Below are 19846 nucleotides of genomic sequence, written 5' to 3'. Positions count from 1 at the left end.
GAAATGTAGTGTTAAAAAATAGGATGTTGAGATTCTGATGTTGTTAAACAATACCATTGTTTTAGGAGGGAATCGGTTGACATTGATGACGAGAGCATTGGGTGGGAATCGGACGACTCTCTTCTCCTTTGGGACGATTTCTCGGGTGTTCCTGAAGTGGAGGGCGAGGCATCCACTGAGGTAAAACGAACGAGGCTTTCAGGGGCTGTCATTCTTTGGAAAGCAAGTTAGATATTTGTCATAAAATATATAAAAGAAAAAATTGGTAACGATGCTCGTAGAATGCACTCGTGCACTCCACTTATGTTGGAGTACTTGTTCTAATTGGCCAACAATAGATTATGCTTTTCAGCCAATGGGAATTAGCATTTTAACCTGGTCACCTTTCAGTTTCACTACCAGCTGAGATCCTCCATATCGTCCACAGGATGAGGTGGAGCGAGCCATCTCGGAGACGGAAACTTTGCTTCAGTCGCGTGAACAACATTACCATGAGACAATCTCCCAGATCGAGGTACTGCCATGTCCATTAGGAAGGGTTGCTTTAGTAAGTGTTAATTTGCTCACGTTCATATCTGTATGCAGAGTGCAACCCTATTTTGATTCACCTCTGGTTGAGTTGAGCTGTGTCTGTGAACTTTCCTCGCTGCAGTTCATATGATCAGTTCTGCTGTTCGGATGTGATAGGGCTTACTGACCCATTTCTCCTAACCTTTGGGCTTTGTGACCGCTACAGCTTGAGCTGCGGAGCGCAAAGAGTGACATGACTCGCCATCTGAGCGAGTACATGGAAATGTGCAGCATGAAACGTGGTCTTGATGTGCAGATGGAAACTTGTAAGCGCCTTATTGGCAAACCAAGGTGATGTATTGCTCTGTCATTGTCAACCTGCGTGAATATTGTTCGTATGCGTGTCGAGACTCCTGATAGAACTAAACGGAATTTTTATTTATTTATTTAATATAAAGAACAGGTTATTAAATAATCTTTAAAGTACATTATTACCACATTTTTGTTATTCTCATGCCTTTGTTTGCTTCCCTGTCTTTAGACCTCTACTTTCACCAACATCAGCAAGTGAGGAAAGCAGTGAAGTGGAAAACAATGAAGAAGGAAATGGGTATCATTATATTTACCTTATTCATGTCTGTGCTCTTTCATGGCTGTTGACTGTGCATATTTGTGTTGCTAAAGTATCAAGTAACCTAGGGGTCGGTGTTGGAGATTTGTTTGTTAGATGCAGGGCAGACACTTTCAATATATTGTTGCAACCGTTGGATTCATTCCAGCTGCCTGGTTCAAATCCGGCAGGTCGCATCAAAGCAATTGCAGCAGTCGACCGCTTCGAGATCTCCCTGCCGGATCTATGTCTGACGGCCTTGTTACCATGCAGATTGGAAGTCGCAAAGTAACTCTGTGCTGCACTGACGGGCATCACGTGACGGGATCTAATGTTAGGCTGAGCAACCTGAGTCACATGATGCAATCTTATAAGCGGAGTGCTGCACTGACGGGCATCACGTGACGGGATCTAATGTTAGGCTGAGCAACCTGAGTCACATGATGCAATCTTATAAACGGAATGGAGACCGCAACCAATTATCCCCTTAGCGGGTCTTTATAACCATCAAATCTTAAGCCTGGTGTTGGCTTAATGGTTAGGATCCTGAGTTCGAATACCGGTTGATCGTTGAATTAACGCCGGTGGGTGGGGGGGGGGGGGGTTGACTCAGCCTGTCATTCTTCCGAGGTCGGCAAATTGAGTACCAGCCCACTGGTTATTGGGGCATTGCATCAGTGGCACAAACGCACTTCCTGAAAAATTATGCAACCTATGTATAGCCAGTTCACAGGCTGTATACGAAAAACGAACAAACCACCAACCATCAAATCAAGCCACCACAGGCAGAATTAACCTGAGATCAAGTCAGGTTTATTAAACAGGAAATAATGGCATGGGGAAAGAAAACAAGAGTGGGCATGGCTTGCTGTGTGTGGTCGTGGCTGGAGGCTCTATTTCTCGGCAACAGGGAGAAATCCCGATGCAGCTTGTGTGCATGCTCGCTCTGTAGGCTCCACGTGCATGTACTCGTCACCCTCCCATCACATGCACCTTTATTGCCTCGGGCACTTAGACCATTGATGATGTGCTCTCGCTTCCCTCTCGCTCTCCCTTGTCGCTTACCATTGGCCCATAGGCCCATTTTATGGGTGAAGGACCACCCATTTTCCAGTTGTCAACCGGGCTGCCCCTCCTCCTCTGGCCCCCAATAGCAACATTGAAGACAGATTACAGAGAGTAACATAGTAAATAAATGATTCAATGTGATGGCGGTTTTTAGCCACAGACACTGGGATAAGTGTACATCATCCGTCTAAACATAATAGCGATGCATATATAATATCACACCTAATTACTCAACGCTTTTGCTGAGACACTCATTGCGGAAACAACTATGCTATAATAAACATCTTTAACCAACTCCGAGATTTCCTCAACAATATATTATATTTTTACGAGGTTGGGTTTGATCGGAAAGTGTAAGACGCATGAGGTCTACACCAGGCCATGCCGGGAACGAGTTCCACAAAATGCTCCAGCCATGGAGGTTAAGCTTGGGGAAAGTAGGGGGGATTTGGACATGTCTAACCTTTTGATTGGATGGTTAATCCCAATGCCTTAACCAGCCATGGAGGTTAAGCTTGGAGAAAGTAAGGGTGATTCGGACATGTCTAACCTTTTGATCGGATGGTTAATCCCAATGCCTGCTCCGCTATCACAATTTAGAGTGGTACCATCCGCCTCTTGATGGAGCAGGCCGACATGTTTAATCAACCAGACATTGTGCGAGGCACCCTGCAGATAGCTATTTCACGATGGCATGGGTGGTACACAATGGTACGCTTTTCTTGATCAGTTTCAATACCCGCCCAGAGGATGAGCTTGTGTTTCTTGCACACAAATACGTTAGAGCAGTTTCAATACGTAATAATAATGAGAAAGAAACGGTAATTTATTACATCAGGGCGAAGAAATACAAGTTACACAATAGTGCTCAATGCCTACTTATCTAGCTTTAAAACACCCTCGTTCAAGGATTACACGATACAAAAGGGAGAGATAGAGGGAGAAGTCTGTGTGGGAGAGTTGTTCACTTCCCTTAGTTCATATGGTACAATGGTCTCAAGCAGGAGCAAAAGCGGGAGGTCAGCCGGATGCGAGACCCATGCTGTGCTTGTTTTGAGTTCCTCAAACTCCAAGCCAAGAAAGCTGGCCATCTTCCTCCCTGAAGACAGAGCTGGTGCCAGGGAGATGATTGAATATAAAGGGTGATGGTGTCCACAAGAGGGAAGCTGAATTGCTAATTGTGTCGGTGAAAGAGAGGATGGCACCAGAGAGAGCGTGAGCGGCTTGGCACGGCCCCTTATATATCGTCTTGTATATCGCCAGGACTGGGGTTAGAAATGTTCCACATGCTCATCTCCCATGTGAGGAAAGGTAGAAACAAGGAGAAATGAGGAATGGTGTATGTAACTTGTCCTGGGATGCATTACAAAGCATGAAAATAAAAGAAAAATGGGTATTTTAAGACAGCAAAGAAAAGAGGGTTGGACAAGGCGCTAACTATACATGTGGGCCTGGTGGCTTCTTATTGTAGTTGGTCTCTAATTAGGGTTGTACAACACATCTAATCTACACGTAATTAAGAAATAATTGGCTGATGATTATAGTCCTGGTTCTGCTATACAAATCCTCGTATATTTGTGTGTGCCTTACGTCTGACACTTGATTTGAGGTATATGACCCTGACGCTTCAGAACTAACACAGGTAGACTTTTGAGATAGGAGACATTCGCTCACTCGGGGGCTAAGTTCAAGATGGCCACCATTGCACATAGGAAAACACAGAGGCAGCCATAACTTTGGATCTAGAAGGTGTAGAATGACAAACTTGATATCAGTTTTGGTTAAATATGACATTCCTGACATGTTGACATGCCTATTTTATGATCTGCCATCATGTGCAGCTGGAAATCCAATATGGCTACTTTCACTGAACACCAAAATACTCAAAATAATGAAATGACCATAACCCGAGAACTATAAGTATTATGTGAAATGATGCAAGTAATCAATTCAAGTAACTAGATGGTATTCATAGAATACTTAGCCTGTGCAGTCTTGAGAAAATGTGATGCGAGCTAACTCTTCTGTTTGTTTTTTTTGTTTGTTTGTTTTTCTTTGATCCAATATGGCTGCCAGACCACTTGACCGATGACGTCATCTTTATCAAACCATATTTCCCATGGGTAGTTGATCAATTAAAGTTTCGCATTGATCGGTTCAGCGGTTTCAGAGAAGATTTTTGCTTAAATCCTATATGGCTGCCAGACCACGTGACTGATGACATCATAAATTGACATTTTCCAATATAATTGTTACATAGATTATGCTCAAGAAATTTCAAACTACTCGGACTAAGCATTGTACTTGGCGGATTATGACATCGTAATTACGGCAGCAACGATGTCATCATTGATGGCACTCATTTCCCATGCAGAGTTGTTCTTTACAATGAACCATGTTTCAATTTATTCCATGGAGTGGTTTTGGAGGTGCAACGTTTTTCCAAAATGCCATCTGTACCACGTGATGTATCACGTCATAATTATCACTCAAATAATTATACATGAGTAGGCGCATACTATACATGAGTATTTTCATCACGGATAAATTGGTGAAAATTTTGTGTCAATCGCACCAACAGTTACCGAGAAAATGTATTTTAAAAATGCAGACACGTACGACATACGTACGCACGTATGCACGCATGCACATATGCAACCGATCACTTAACCCTGCTTTTCGCTTCTCGAGCGCAGGGTAACAAGAATGATATTCTTTATTGGGGTGAGGATAATGAAAATACATTGAATACAACCATCTTCATACAATCATAAGAACATAACATTGGCTGTGCATGTAATGTAGTCCATGACATTCATAAAACATGTATGAAATACATCGGTTATTCAGTCAATAAGCCAAAATAATTAGCAGTTGGGTTTCTTGACTAGAACTAGTAACTCATGCCAAGAATTGTGCAGGTATCAAATACCGTGATGAAAATTTTGATGCGTCAGATATCACTCAGTACATGTTTAGGAACAGAATATTCAATGTGTACAAATATTAGCGTCCCATGCACCCAGACTTCATCCTAACATGCAAAGTAAAAGGTAAAATATGACTGGGTTTATGAAATAGTATGAGGTCAATTGTTTTGGCAATGGTTCTCTTTCTTGTGACAAAACTCACACTATGGACGTCATCAGACTTGCAGCCACAGCGCCCAGTTTCACACTTAGCACCACATTTACAAGTCATCAGAATTTGCACGGGTAATACTTTCAGTCACTTAATAGGCTCGAGAGAACTCTACATTATCCTATCCAAAATCCGTCGACTCCCATTGTGACTGACAAGAAGGATGACCACACCATAAATCACATAGAATGACCTTCAGATATGTCCTCAGATCACACTTGACGTAGGAGGCAGCTCATTGAGAGCCTTGACAGTGGAATTTCGAGTATGACACTCAATTCGCAACTCTTCAAATGGTGAGGCTCTCGGTTTGGACCTTGAGCCTCTCCATACTTGAACAAGGATATCGTGCTCACTGAGGATAGGGTCTCTCCAAATTTGGTCAAATAAGCCAGAGGGTTGCATACCATGGCCCATGCTTTGTATCTCTTTACTCTCAGGGCATCATCACCTGTTGTAACCTGTGCTTTAGCCTTTAACAAGTATCTGACAATGTGGCACCTAATTGCCCAGACAGGATGTGTAGAGAGAGGTATGAGCCGCCGCTTTTTACCCACCCCAAACTGGGCCTATAACTCCTTCAGACCATTGTTCATAAGGTAGTGAGCGTAGCACAGCAGCAAAACGACACTATTGGTGTCGTTTCATACCACTACGACATGCTTGCACCCTCTCTCGATAGCTCAATTGGTGTGTGGAATGATGCGAACATCCGCCTCCCCCAACCAGAGTTCTGCCAGGTTGGCAGTGTGGACTCCGGGCTGCTCGTAGAGGCGTGCTGGAAGGGTTTCATTGTTTGCGAGCGTGCCGCCAAGTACCACTGCTGTGTCCTTTCAGACAAGGTCCAGAATTTCTCAATCTTTTGAGTTATTGGGACAGTTTCTTCCATCACGACCAGGTCAACAGAGCCAATTGTGCCAGTCCTCGTGGAGATGAGTCTCAATCTCTGAAATTAGGATGCTGCTTGCAGGTTTTGTGGGTAAATCACCATCAAACAAGGGTCAGTTGGGGAGAAGATCATGGGCGAAGATGTCAATAGGTGGCATGGTATGCTCTTTCACAATTTAAATCCTGGGCAGAAGCAACATCTTTGGTAGAGATGGTTGATTTCGATGGTCCAGGGGCTGAGGGATCCTTCTCTCAGACACTGATGGCATCGAATATCAGAAGGTTCTGTATGGAGATGGTAACGCTCAGCTTCTTGATCTTGTCGACATAATGCTCGAGGTCAAATGAGTCGGTCATTTGTGAGAGCACGAAATTTATTGGAGATGCCACGAATTTCATGGAAGAGCAACTGCTACTCAACAACTCTGAGTTGTGCATCTGCCCAATGACTCCACCCTTACATTTAGAAGCATGCTGGGATTGACTGCTTCAGCTTCATCTCTAGAGCCCCTGCATTGGAGCTGAAATCACAGCATTGGAGCTGGAGCTGCCACACCTGTCCTTCACCACAAACTGACCGTTCATGAAACTTCGATACAACTCGGCATTCTACACCTCAACCACTGTGATTCTCTTGAGATACTATCAGCCATACCGGAGGTAGTTGATGGTGTCAAATTCTCTGAATATGCACATGGCAGAGTCGGCAGTAGAAACGTGAATTTCTCAGTCGTTATCACGATCTGCCGCAATGAGATTTTTGATGTGACCCATGATCCCCTGAAACACTCCTCAGAAACGGCACAACACTTAGTTGGCCTCACAATCTCTCAAAGTGGTGAAACATCTTTTATACCATGCACAATGGTGGCCAACTTGGATTTGGCCCACTAGGGGGTGAATGTCTCCTATCTCAAAAGTCTACCTGTGGTACTTTTGAGGTTTAAGGGTCATATAACTGAAATCAAGTGTGAAACTTAGGGCACATAAAAGATCTACTTTGATGTTGATAATCCCCAGATCTACTGTAATCTATATACCCCAGCAATGCTCCACATGGTTTAATGCTCATGAGTCTTGTTAACTCTTGTCTCTAGTGCGTTTTTTCCCTTCTTTTTCTTTTCGTTGTACTCGTATTTAAATTGAATGTCCTTTTCAACACAATTATTTTTCTCTCCTTTCCCCCAAGCAGAGATGAAAAAGTGGAAGAAGGAAAAGGTGAAAAGCATGATAGCAATGAGAAAAATTAAGGGAGATGATATCATAAAAGGAAAAGCGAGTTACCATCGAAGAGGAGGAGAAGCAACATGCAACAGAGATGATCATCAAGAAGAAGTCAGAAAAAATATATATATAACTGCTGAAAGTGAAACTTTATTTTCAACATTGTTTTCCATACATTTCAACAAAAGTGGGTCTGATACATACATTCAGACGTCAGATTTTTTTTTTCTTCCTCAAGTCCAACAATTCCAAGCTGTTTATGCAATGCCTTTCCTCGAAAGTTGATTTTGCAATACTTGTGGTGCTGTATGACTGATTATTTTCACTTTATTTTAAATTATATTATTGCTCAAACAATGTGCCAGCTGTTTATCTTCATTAGGAAGCCATGTGGTCTATCTATATATATTTTATTGTATGCTTACAAACGGGAAAATTGGAAAAAGATGAATTGAGGAGAGCAGTAAAGGGGGAAGGAAGTTGGGAGGTGCATAAGTAAGGGCACCTAATCATGTAATGATGTATACATGGACATCAGTCCCTTGGTGTTGTCTGGCTATTTGTCATGACATCTGCCAACGGTAAAAGTCTGATGATGACCTGTTGTACTTTATTTGAACAATTTGAGTGATTGTCATTTTATTTAAATTGGAGAATCATGTGAAGACTTCATGCCAAAACCAGTGGAAAAAAGGATGTTTTATCTTCTTTTTTTGTCGATCAAGTCGAGGCTCGTATAAGAGGTAGCACATAGAACATATAATAAAGGGAGCAAGAGACAAGAGGGGGAGAGAGAGGGAGGTACAACAACAGTGGAGAACAGGGACATCAGGAGATCTGTGGAAGGGAGAGAGCTGGGGTGGGGTACAAGGGATAAACAAGATGGACACTACTTGGACTTTCAGGAAAGAAAACGGAATTTGATGTGGGTTGGGGGTGAAAGAAAGATCAAGGTTTTGAATGGGGGAAGATAAGAGATGGTGGCGAACAGCTGTTTTGAAGACCTGGAGGGAGGAGTGGGATTGAAGAGAGTGCAGGAGTTTGTTCCAGAGGCGGGGGAAAAGAGGAATGAAAGAGTGAAGGTGAGCAGTGATTTTTGAGTTTGGGAGGTTTATTCTTTCATATCAAAGCCTGATTTACACGTGAAATTACCTTATTTTTAATTGTGTCCATGTGATGAAGGAACACCATTTCGCTTGCACATGAAAGTGAAATTTTTAAAACATATCTACATATATATATATTATATATATATATGTATCAGACGACTATAAAAGCTTAACCTGTGCATGATGCAGCAGCTAAAGCAAACATTTTAAAACGAAGTTTGTTAGTGACAATGGATAAAATGTTGGTTTCGCTTCTTTCATGATCTCATGGTATGTATGCAGAATCTAAAGTTTTGTTAATGTGAAGGAAATGCATGGATTTGAGGCAATAATAATAATGAAGAATGTTGATGCAGTTTAGGAGATCGATCGATAATACTTGTGCTTCAAATATTGCATTGCAAAAGACTATCAGATCAGGGGTAGTTTTTCACACACAATGGAGAAAACTACAATAAAGTTTGATCCCTTTGTGTGGATTTTAGTTTTATTTACTTTACATTTCATTGTGTTAGATGTCGTTATTGTAATAAACACCATTGTGTTTTACAATCCCTCTGCCCACCTCCCTTTATTAATTCATTTCCCATTTGCGCATTCAGTCGTATGATGCAGTTACATCATTTCTGGGGATGTGGCGATCCCGCTCAGGCCCAAATACCTTTCTTTGCAAAAGATACTTGGGATATTTAACTTCCAGCAGCAAATGACAACAAGCATAAGACATCCTCTTCGAAAGACGGCATTTTCATTGTTTGAGTGCCCTGTTTGCAAAAACGCCAGGACAGTTTCGAATCAAATCCTGATAACACAGTTCAAAGGTTAGTACACTACATTTGAGCTATCTAGTTTCCTCGTCTCATATGCCAAATACACCCAAAACATTGCTTTCCCTCTGGCTGAACACCATGCTGATAGTTTGGCAGAATAGTTTTGTTGGGCCTGTTTGTTACTCCCATCTGAACATAGTTACTGTTTAGATGTCAGGTTTAAATCGCATATACTGTGTTGGTTTATCCAGTCTCCAAATATCTGTAATTAATGTAAAAGTACATGGCGCAATGCCTTGTTCTGAATGTGACATATGTGGGAGTTCTGAGTCTGAGATCAGACGACAAAAACCCTATCCACAACTTGTCCATCCTGCTGCAAACAAAGATCAAGATACGTGAAGATCCTTCAGGCCACCAATCCAACTTGACATCCACTCAATGGGAATACAACAACAACAACAACAGGCATTTTAAGGCCATTTTCCCTGCAAGAGCAGGGGTTAGCCTTGCGGTCCCCATGACAATGTTTTCCATTTTGCCCTATTTTCTGCATCTCTCCTTGTTAATCCCCTTGCCCGCATTTCTTCTTCGACCATCTTCAGCCAAGTCTTTCTCGGTCTTCCCCGTCCTCTACTCCATTCTACATTCATTTCCATCACTTTTCAACCAGTCACTTTCATCCTTCCTCAACACATGACCAAACCATCTCAACCTGTTTCTCTTCATAGCATCCATTACAGGCTCTATTCCCATCATCTTTCGCAATTCATCATTTGTCTTCCTCTCTCTCAACGATACTCCACACATCCACCGAACCATTCGCATTTCCACCCTTTCCAGCCTTCGTTGCTGCTCTACGTTCATTACCCATGTCTCACTCCCATAAATCATAACAATTCTCACACATGCAGCATACACCTTTCCCTTCAGCTTCAATGACACTCCCCTCCTCGTCAGCACGCCACTCAGTTCCCAAAACTTCTTCCATACACATCTCACTCGAGCAACCGTTGTCGAGTCTGATCCACCTTCTCCATTCAGCATGTCTCCAAGGTAACAAAATGTTTTCACACCTTCCAGCTTCATGCCATCTCCAAGATCCAACTCAACATTTCCTCCATCTGCAGCTCCCTCTGTGCACACCTTACACTTGAATGTAGCTGCCACACTGGTTAATGACCCTCTCAAACCACTACATTTTTGATGAACCCACAGCGCACATTGTACATTGAATGGCTTTCACTCCGACACCCTACCTGCACACAGCACACGGCCACTTCCCAGTTCTTTCCACCTCACCACATGCTTTACCACTTGCCATCACCTTCGTTTTTCCGATATTCACCTTCAGACCTTTTGTCTCCATACATTCCTTCCACTTGTTCATCTTCTCCTTCAGTTCATCCATACTTTCTGCAATCAACACCAGATCATCTGCATACAACAACTCCCACGGTAAACCCTCCTTTACGTTCTGAGCCAGCACCTCCATCACAGCTACAAATAGTAGTGGACTTAGTACTGACCCCTGATGCACTCCCACCTTAACCTCAAACTCACCACTGTTCCCATCCTTCGTCCTTACAGCTGTGCGCGCTCTTTTGTGCATTGCCATCACTACTCTGATCAACCATTCCTCCACTCCTAACTTCCTCAATTGCCATGTCACTACTTCATGTGGAACCCTATCGAATGCTTTCTCCAGATCAACAAACCCAAGAAACAACTTCTTCCTCTTCTCCATATACTTCTCCTGCAACTGCCTCACAATAAAAAGTGTGTCTGTCGTTCCTCTTCCTGGCATAAATCCAAACTGCATTTCGTCAATCTTCACTTTCTTCCTTATCCTCCTCTCCAACACCCTTTCCAATACAATCATTCCATGCTCCAATAACTTTATCGCTCGATACAAGCCACAGTCCAGAGGGTCACCTTTCCCCTTGTATAGAGGGACGAGGGTACTCAGTTCCCAATCCACTGGAATGCGGCCTTCTTTCACCACCAGATTGCAGATCTCTGTCATTCTCTTCACACCCCAATTTCCCGCTGCCTTCAACATATCTCCCACAACTCCCGTCGGCCCTCCCGCTTTTCTACTCTTCATTGCTTTTATCGCTTCCTCAACTTCCTTCTCGGTTATTTTCTCTGCCGGTCCTAAAACTGGATTACTCTATGTTGTCGTCCCATTCATTCTCTGCATTCAACAGTATTTCCATATATCTCTTCCATCTTCCTTTAATTCCATCTGGGTCCACAACGATTTGTCCCACTTCATCCTTCAAGCAACTCACCCCCATCACATCACACCTCTCTTTCGCTATCTGCTTTGCAATCCTGAATACCGCTCTCTGACGGTATGTAACGGCTCTTCCAAATCCAAGCGTTCTCCAAACATTTTCCTGCATGCCTCCTGTGCCTTTGCGACCTCTTGGGAATGGGGAGGTGCAAATGCTGAAAGGGTAAGCTGAAAAATTCAAACTACTTAACGAAGAGTGGTGTAATAGGAACTCATATAGCGGGGCTATCCAGAAAATAAAGGGACTGCGTTCTGCCCTGTTGTAAAAGGATTGGCCTTCTCTCGCCTCTGCACTTGATATTGTGTCCTCGTCTTTAAGAGCTTCTTCATTTGAGATCGAGATTGTACTGCCAGGTCACTGCACTGCAATACTCGTATCTTTTCAACATATCATCAAATGCCCAGCTACTGCATAATTCTGATGTGCTTGTTGTCACTCATTCTCTTATGCTGCTGAACAACTGAAGGAGTTTGACATAGAAAAGGTTTTGTTCAATGCATCAACCTGCTGATTTGGCTATCATTGTACACTATTTTAAAGGAGTGTTGGGGCTCTTTTCTAAGCTTTCTTTAGCTTCTCATTACTCTCACCAAAGGAGTCGGTATTGCATTTTGTCCATTTGTTTGTCTGTTTGTCAGCACAGAATGTTTCACCCCCTGCTCCTCCAACATATTTCACCCCTTGCTTTATTTTCATTAAATCATTATTGTTGAATTACCGTCTTGTTTGCATGTTTTGTGGGTTCGGGAATAACCCCGTGTTTCTTTTCGTTCAGATAAATGCCTCGCAGCCTTCCATCTCTCGCGCGCGATAATTGCCATATTTGGGTGCTACCTCGGGAGTTCAAGTTGGTTCGGTTATCCATCATCCGGTGGTCTTAATCGCCAGTGACACGACAATATGTACCATACAACTACACGAAACAAGTGTGGGTGTGGGTATGCAATCTTTGCTGCTTCTAGTTTGCTTTTGCTTGTATTGACCTCCGTCCACTATTCGGCACAACATTGTTATGACGCCCCTGAGGAGTTTGGATAATTTATTCATGTGGGAAAGAAATCTGTATGTCCAGTACTTGGAGGACACAAACTATCTTCCCCAGAGAGGGGTATGTGATTCAAGCAAGCTGAAGGAGACAGACTGATTATATTAATGATTATCACCATGGGCTCTTCACGTCCGCTGAACCATCTTAAAATAGTCCCCCAACAGGGGCATAATCTCGGTATCTGTATTGTTGCGGATCTCAAACGTCGGCCTTTCCCTTTACCAAGGGGGGGGATTAATCCCCTTGTCTTTTATCTAGCCGACGCGATCCGGGGCTATGACGTTCCTTCCGGTCAGCGCTGAATAGGGTGGTAGGCCGAATTATTCCTATTACCTAATTACCAGCGCCTCCCAGGAAGCAAGGAAATAACCCCGCCTGAACCACGGTTTTAGTGGACACGCCGAGTGATAGCGAGCCGCGATTCAGGCCGTTAACAGGAACTAACCCGATTTGAGCGGTTCCTAATCGTGCCACGTTTACCCAATGGAGAAATCACTAAAACGCTCGAATCAAGAGGAAAAGGAGGAACAATTGATTTATTAATTATTTACACAGAAAGAAGGAGAAGTACACACAGTGCAGCCTTAATGACAGTCTTAACTTATCCCTGGACACGGGCCCGCTTCACACTCAGTCACACTCTCAGACTAACTCACACGGGGTTTGTAGGTGGTCAGGCGATGGTCCAAGGAATGGCGTCCACAGCTCGCTCCGGTCCCCGACTCGCCCGCGAAGAAGATGGTAGGACGAAGAGGGTTGAGCAACCGGCGGCGTTCCTCGTGTGTCGTTGACGCAGAGCGGACAATAATATGGGGGGGATCGGTAAGCTGGGCTGGCGGTGGGGGGGATCAGGCTCACGGCCACGTACGTAATAGAAATGTCGGTGCTTTATATGCGTTCCCAGCAAGCCCAAAGCCAAATCCTCAATGAGTCCTTGCAATCAGTCAGTATAACAGCGCCTCTCCCAACCAGTCCTCAACAATGGCGCTTTCCCACACAAAGTCCTCGAGCCCTTGCACAATCAAAGTTCCCCCAGCGAGTCCTTTCACCAATGCCAAACGTGAAAATCTTTATGCAAAGCGCAAATTGTGCAAGTCCTGGACAGTCCCTTACAACGATTGCAGTTGCGTCAGTCCTCTCGAAGGGCTTTGTGCTCGTGGTTATATAGCGCCGCCCAGCGAACCCTCTGGAATGTCCCAGCCACGCTCTCACCACGCCCCTTAAGCCATGCCCACCGAGCCCTGGTTGGTTGTTGGGGTCTTACCGGCTCCGCCCTTGACGTCTGCTTGACGTGGCCAGACCCCGACCTCGTGCTCCGCCCCCTTTTCAGGCCTTACCTCGTGGCATCTGGCTGGTTTGAGCATCCTAATGCGAGGGGCAATGGGGCGCAGACTGGATGGTGCGCAATGGGGAATGGGGCAAAGACTGGATGGTGCCTAATGAGGTCGATTGGAGGGTGGGCTGCAAAATGAACGGGGCCTACTCTTATTTATTTCTTTTACACAACTTCAACATTAAACTTTGCTTCAAAAAGGGGACCAAAAAACAACAACTACCACGGTCCCCGAAAAGGCCAACCCTCGCTTTGCGGGGAAAAATGGCCTCTAAACGGTGGTTCTACACAACGCAGGTATCACTGTTGGAAATGTCCTTATCTCACATATACTATGAAATAACGAACGTTCTAAGGTGGCCTACGTGTTGCATGTGGACTAACTATGGGGGCAAACCTTTAACCTTTATTAATCATATATGTACACTTTCTCAGAAACGCAACAGTATATAATGTAGCAGTATGTATGTATGTAGCTGAAATTGCGTCCTCTGGTGGTGTGGTGCTAAAAAAAAATCAGTGTCAGAGAAAAGTATCACTTTGTTGAAATATCACCACCTGAAATGGCCCACGAAAGTTGGGCTGACATGGTATTAATCATCTGTCGACATATACATAATAAGCTAATACTGTCTGTCTGTCCAACTCTGAACCACATAACAGAAACGCTCCTTGGAGCGCAGAAAAATGTTAAGCAAAAGTTGTTTCAAATGAATCCAAATCTACAGGAAAATTATAATGTAAAAAATCAGTTGTAAACAAGAAAGAGCAATCAGACTGCAGACCCTTGCCAGGACGTGTTTCAGTGCTTTTTAAGACTTTTGTGTTAAAACAAATATGACGGCCGAACCACGTGACCGATGACGTCATCACTATTTTTTTCCTCCACCAATTTATCCATGGATGACACTCAATAAATTTCATCTTGGTTGGATGAAGTTTTGTACTTGTCGAATTATGACGTCATAATGGAGTTACCTATGACATCATCATTAACATATTCTATTCTCCATGGAGAGTTCTTTACAATGAGCCATGTCTCAAATTTTTCTATATAGCACTTTCGGAGATAGAGGTGCAAAGTTTTTCGGTTTTTCCAATATGGCGCCCAACCACGTGACCTACGACATCATAATTATCCTTTTCAAAAATCTACAGGAGGAGCTGCACCTATGGTGGAAATTTCCTGTCAATCTGACAAACAGTTGCAGAGAAAATCACATTTATTCTGAACGTGGTGGCGCAGTCCCAGATTGTACATGGTGAGCTACACGGTCTCCAGATACGACACCCTTAGACTTCTAGTGGGGATATGTCAAGGATTGTTCAAACCTCTCTTGCTGACCTTGAAACATTTCGTGCAAGGACAACCTCAAGTGTGGGGAGGGATATATTGGCCGACACCTGAATTGAAGTGGATTTATCGCTTGGATGTGCTAAGTGCCACTAAAGGTGCACATGTTGAGGTGTACTGAGGGACACAATAAACTTTATGAATCATGTGACAAATGCAAAAAAGCTCATCATTGTATCTCTTTTGGTTTGGTTGTAATAACACTTTAAAACTGGAACAAGACTTTGTGGACTGGAACAAGATCTGCACTTCATTCCTTAAGCCCAAAATGATCTTCATATAATCCATGGTAAGTTTACCAAATCAAATTTTTAAAATAAATCAATGAGTTGGTAAACTAATTTTACTCAATTATTTTCGTGAAGCATCAGGTGCAAACAACAACTTAAGACATTCATTATTGAACCTCCAATTTTGAACTCTTTCGACCAGCACAAGAGTAACAAGTACAAAAAGTTTTAATTAAAACAAAAGCCGCGTCGATGATACACAATGCCTAGATGCAGCTGTGCCTATAACGTCGATGTTATAGGCACAGGACATTCCTATTGATTCGATTACTTGATGTTATTTTTGTGCAAAGTGAAAATATATCTCGGCAATTTCCTGTGTGTGGCGACGAATTTTTAATATATCTCGGCATTTTCCCGTCTGTTATTTCAGGCGGTGTATGACTGACCATGCCGCGATTGAAAAAAATATATATCTCGGCAATTTCCCGTGTGTGGCGACACGTGAACGAAGCTATGCTCCTCTCTCCACATTATTGTGACGACGTATAAATTAAATATTTCATCGTGACGATTGTCATCAAATGGACGAATTTTTAATATATCTCGGCATTTTCCCATCTGTTATTTCAGGCGGTGTATGACTGACCATGCCGCGATTGAAAAAAATATATATCTCGGCAATTTCCCGTGTGTGGCGACACGTGAACGAAGCTATGCTCCTCTCTCCACATTATTGTGACGACGTATAAATTAAATATTTCATCGTGACGATTGTCATCAAATGGACGAATTTTTAATATATCTCGGCATTTTCCCGTCTGTTATTTCGGGCGGTGTATGACTGAGCATGCCGCGATTTAAACAAAATATATATATCTCGGCATTTTCCCGTCTCTTATTTCGGGCGGTGTATGACTAAACATGCCGCGATTTAAAAAAAATATATCTCAATGGATTTGAAGTTACAGGCCTTTGAGAATTCATTTCGTTCTATAAAGGGCAACTTTCATCGGATTTTCTTCCCGTTTTTTTTTCAACCGAGTCTAAAACTATGTTAGCGACTGTGAAAAATGAAATGATATATCGAATTTGATTTGAAAGAAAACTGTGTGAGAGGAAGACACCACGGGCCTACAAAACAGGCCTCAAAGCTATGCGAGTTAATAAAATGGTGGATATTTGTTTATATGAAGCCTCTCCCACAATGGGTGGAGCTATGGTTCCCAGAATGGGTGGAGCTTTGAGGTTTTGTCTTCTCCGCAAGAAGAAGAAGAAGAAGAAGAAGGGCGGTGGTAACAACAACAACCTGCGACGCGGCTAAAAAGATTCCTTTTTGAAAAAAATTTCCAGTGGTATTTTTTTACCATGGGATTCTGCTTATATACATATACACACCACCTTTAGAGGCCATTTTTCCCCACAGAGCAGGGGTTGGCCTTTTTCGGTCACCGTGGTCCCCTTTTTTGAAGCAATGTTTTATGGCCGGATGCCCTTCCTCCCACCAACCCTGTCAGTCGCCTCTTGTGACAAACACGGAATTACCAGTGAACTAGGACTCAATTTGCCGACATCAGAAGGATGAACAGGCTGAGTCAACCCCCCTGGCGTTTATTGAGCGATCCGCCGGGATTCGAACCCAGGATCCTAGGATCCCAAGCCGGCACCCCAACCGCACCAGGCTGTTTTTAATCAAATAAAGCCTTTATCAGGAAAAGCCCTCATTGAATCAATGGGGGTTCCTTTGGGGTCTGAGTGCGGCATCTTCAAAGAGAGATCTGGCTCTCGCCCCAACAGGTTGATGTGTTAGTTTGACAGATGTGTTTGTTTGGTGGATGTATTGGTTTGGTGAATGTGATAGTTTGACAGATGTGTTTGTTTGGTGGATGTATTAGTTTGGTGGCTGTATTGGTTTGGTGAATGTGATAGTTTGACAGATGTGTTTGTTTGGTGGATGTATTAGTTTGGTGGCTGTATTGGTTTGGTGAATGTGATAGTTTGACAGATGTGTTTGTTTGGTGGATGTATTAGTTTGGTGGATGTATTGGTTTGGTGAATGTGATAGTTTGACGGATGTGTTTGTTTGGTGGATGTATTAGTTTGGTGGATGTATTGGTTTGGTGGATGTATTGGTTTGGTGGATGTGATAGTTTGATGGATGTGTTTGTTTGGTGGATGTATTGGTTTGGTGGATGTATTGGTTTGGTGGATGTGTTAGTTTGGTGGATGTGATAGTTTGGCGGATGTGATAGTTTGGCGGATGTGATAGTTTGGCGGATGTGATAGTTTGGCGGATGTGATAGTTTGGCGGATGTGATCGTTTGGCGGATGTGATCGTTTGGCGGATGTGATAGTTTGGCGGATGTGATAGTTTGGCGGATGTGATAGTTTGGCGGATGTGATAGTTTGGTGGATGTGATAGTTAGGCGGATGTGTTAGTTTGGCGGATGTGATAGTTTGGCGGCTGTGATAGTTTGGCGGATGTGATAGTTTGGCGGATGTGATAGTTTGGCGGATGTGATAGTTTGGCGGATGTGATAGTTTGGCGGATGTGATAGTTTGGCGGATGTGATAGTTTGGCGGATGTGATAGTTTGGCGGATGTGATCGTTTGGCGGATGTGATCGTTTGGCGGATGTGATAGTTTGGCGGATGTGATAGTTTGGCGGATGTGATAGTTTGGCGGATGTGATAGTTTGGCGGATGTGTTAGTTTGGCGGATGTGATAGTTTGGCGGCTGTGATAGTTTGGCGGATGTGATAGTTTGGCGGATGTGATAGTTTGGCGGATGTGTTAGTTTGGTGGCTGTGATAGTTTGGCGGATGTGTTAGTTTGGTGGATGTGATAGTTTGGCGGATGTGATAGTTTGGCGGCTGTGATAGTTTGGTGGATGTGATAGTTTGGCGGATGTGTTAGTTTGGTGGATGTGATAGTTTGGCGGATGTGTTAGTTTGGCGGATGTGATAGTTTGGCGGCTGTGATAGTTTGGCGGATGTGATAGTTTGGCGGATGTGTTAGTTTGGCGGATGTGATAGTTTGGTGGATGTGATAGTTTGGTGAATGTGATAGTTTGGCGGATGTGTTAGTTTGGTGGATGTGATAGTTTGGCGGATGTGTTAGTTTGGTGGCTGTGATAGTTTGGCGGATGTGTTAGTTTGGTGAATGTGATAGTTTGGCGGATGTGTTAGTTTGGTGGCTGTGATAGTTTGGCGGATGTGATAGTTTGGTGGATGTGATAGTTTGGCGGATGTGTTAGTTTGGTGGATGTGATAGTTTGGCGGATGTGATAGTTTGGCGGCTGTGATAGTTTGGCGGATGTGATAGTTTGGCGGATGTGATAGTTTGGCGGCTGTGATAGTTTGGTGAATGTGATAGTTTGGCGGATGTGTTAGTTTGGTGGATGTGATAGTTTGGCGGATGTGTTAGTTTGGTGGCTGTGATAGTTTGGCGGATGTGTTAGTTTGGTGAATGTGATAGTTTGGCGGATGTGTTAGTTTGGTGGCTGTGATAGTTTGGCGGATGTGATAGTTTGGTGGATGTGATAGTTTGGCGGATGTGTTAGTTTGGTGGATGTGATAGTTTGGCGGATGTGATAGTTTGGCGGCTGTGATAGTTTGGCGGATGTGATAGTTTGGCGGATGTGATAGTTTGGCGGTTGTGATAGTTTGGCGGATGTGATAGTTTGGCGGATGTGATAGTTTGGCGGATGTGATAGTTTGGCGGATGTGATAGTTTGGCGGATGTGTTAGTTTGGCGGATGTGTTAGTTTGGCGGATGTGATAGTTTGGCGGATGTGATAGTTTGGCGGATGTGATAGTTTGGCGGATGTGTTAGTTTGGTGGCTGTGATAGTTTGGCGGATGTGTTAGTTTGGTGGATGTGATAGTTTGGTGGATGTGTTAGTTTGGTGGCTGTGATAGTTTGGCGGATGTGATAGTTTGGCGGATGTGTTAGTTTGGTGGATGTGATAGTTTGGCGGATGTGATAGTTTGGCGGATGTGATAGTTTGGTGGATGTGATAGTTTGGTGGATGTGATAGTTTGGCGGATGTGATAGTTTGGTGGATGTGTTAGTTTGGTGGCTGTGATAGTTTGGTGGATGTGTTAGTTTGGCGGATGTGATAGTTTGGCGTATGTGTTAGTTTGGTGGATGTCATAGTTTGGCGGATGTGATAGTTTGGCGGATGTGATAGTTTGGCGGATGTGTTAGTTTGGCGGATGTGATAGTTTGGCGGATGTGATAGTTTGGCGGACGGATGTGATA

General features: G+C 43.5%; 2 protein-coding genes across 26 annotated transcripts in view; one reads left to right on the top strand and one right to left on the bottom strand.

Annotated features, from left to right (window-relative positions):
• LOC137437686 (intermediate filament family orphan 2) overlaps positions 1-7550 on the top strand; it is a 38790-nt gene extending 31240 nt beyond the window's left edge. For 14 of the 25 annotated variants that reach the window (XM_078766138.1, XM_078766148.1, XM_078766132.1 and 11 more), the window contains 5 exons: positions 66-180; positions 428-514; positions 737-861; positions 1052-1120; positions 7410-7550. In XM_078766138.1, the coding sequence (XP_078622264.1) occupies positions 66-180; positions 428-514; positions 737-861; positions 1052-1120; positions 7410-7467 (454 nt within the window). In that variant the 3' untranslated portion in view covers positions 7468-7550. Of the gene's footprint in view, positions 1-65; positions 181-427; positions 515-736; positions 862-1051; positions 1121-7406 lie in introns of all 25 variants that reach the window. The other 11 variants (XM_068132236.2, XM_078766130.1, XM_068132210.2 and 8 more) reach the window with 1 other exon arrangement.
• ZNF575 (zinc finger protein 575) overlaps positions 1-19846 on the bottom strand; it is a 686770-nt gene that overhangs the window by 264098 nt on the left and 402826 nt on the right. The window lies entirely within an intron of this gene.

Source organism: Myxine glutinosa, chromosome 1 (genome assembly GCF_964187855.1).
Source record: "Myxine glutinosa chromosome 1, kmMyxGlut1.1, whole genome shotgun sequence".
Lineage (NCBI taxonomy): Eukaryota > Metazoa > Chordata > Myxini > Myxiniformes > Myxinidae > Myxine > Myxine glutinosa.
Note: the sequence above shows the minus strand (reverse complement) of the source record. Positions and strands in the feature narration are given on the sequence as shown.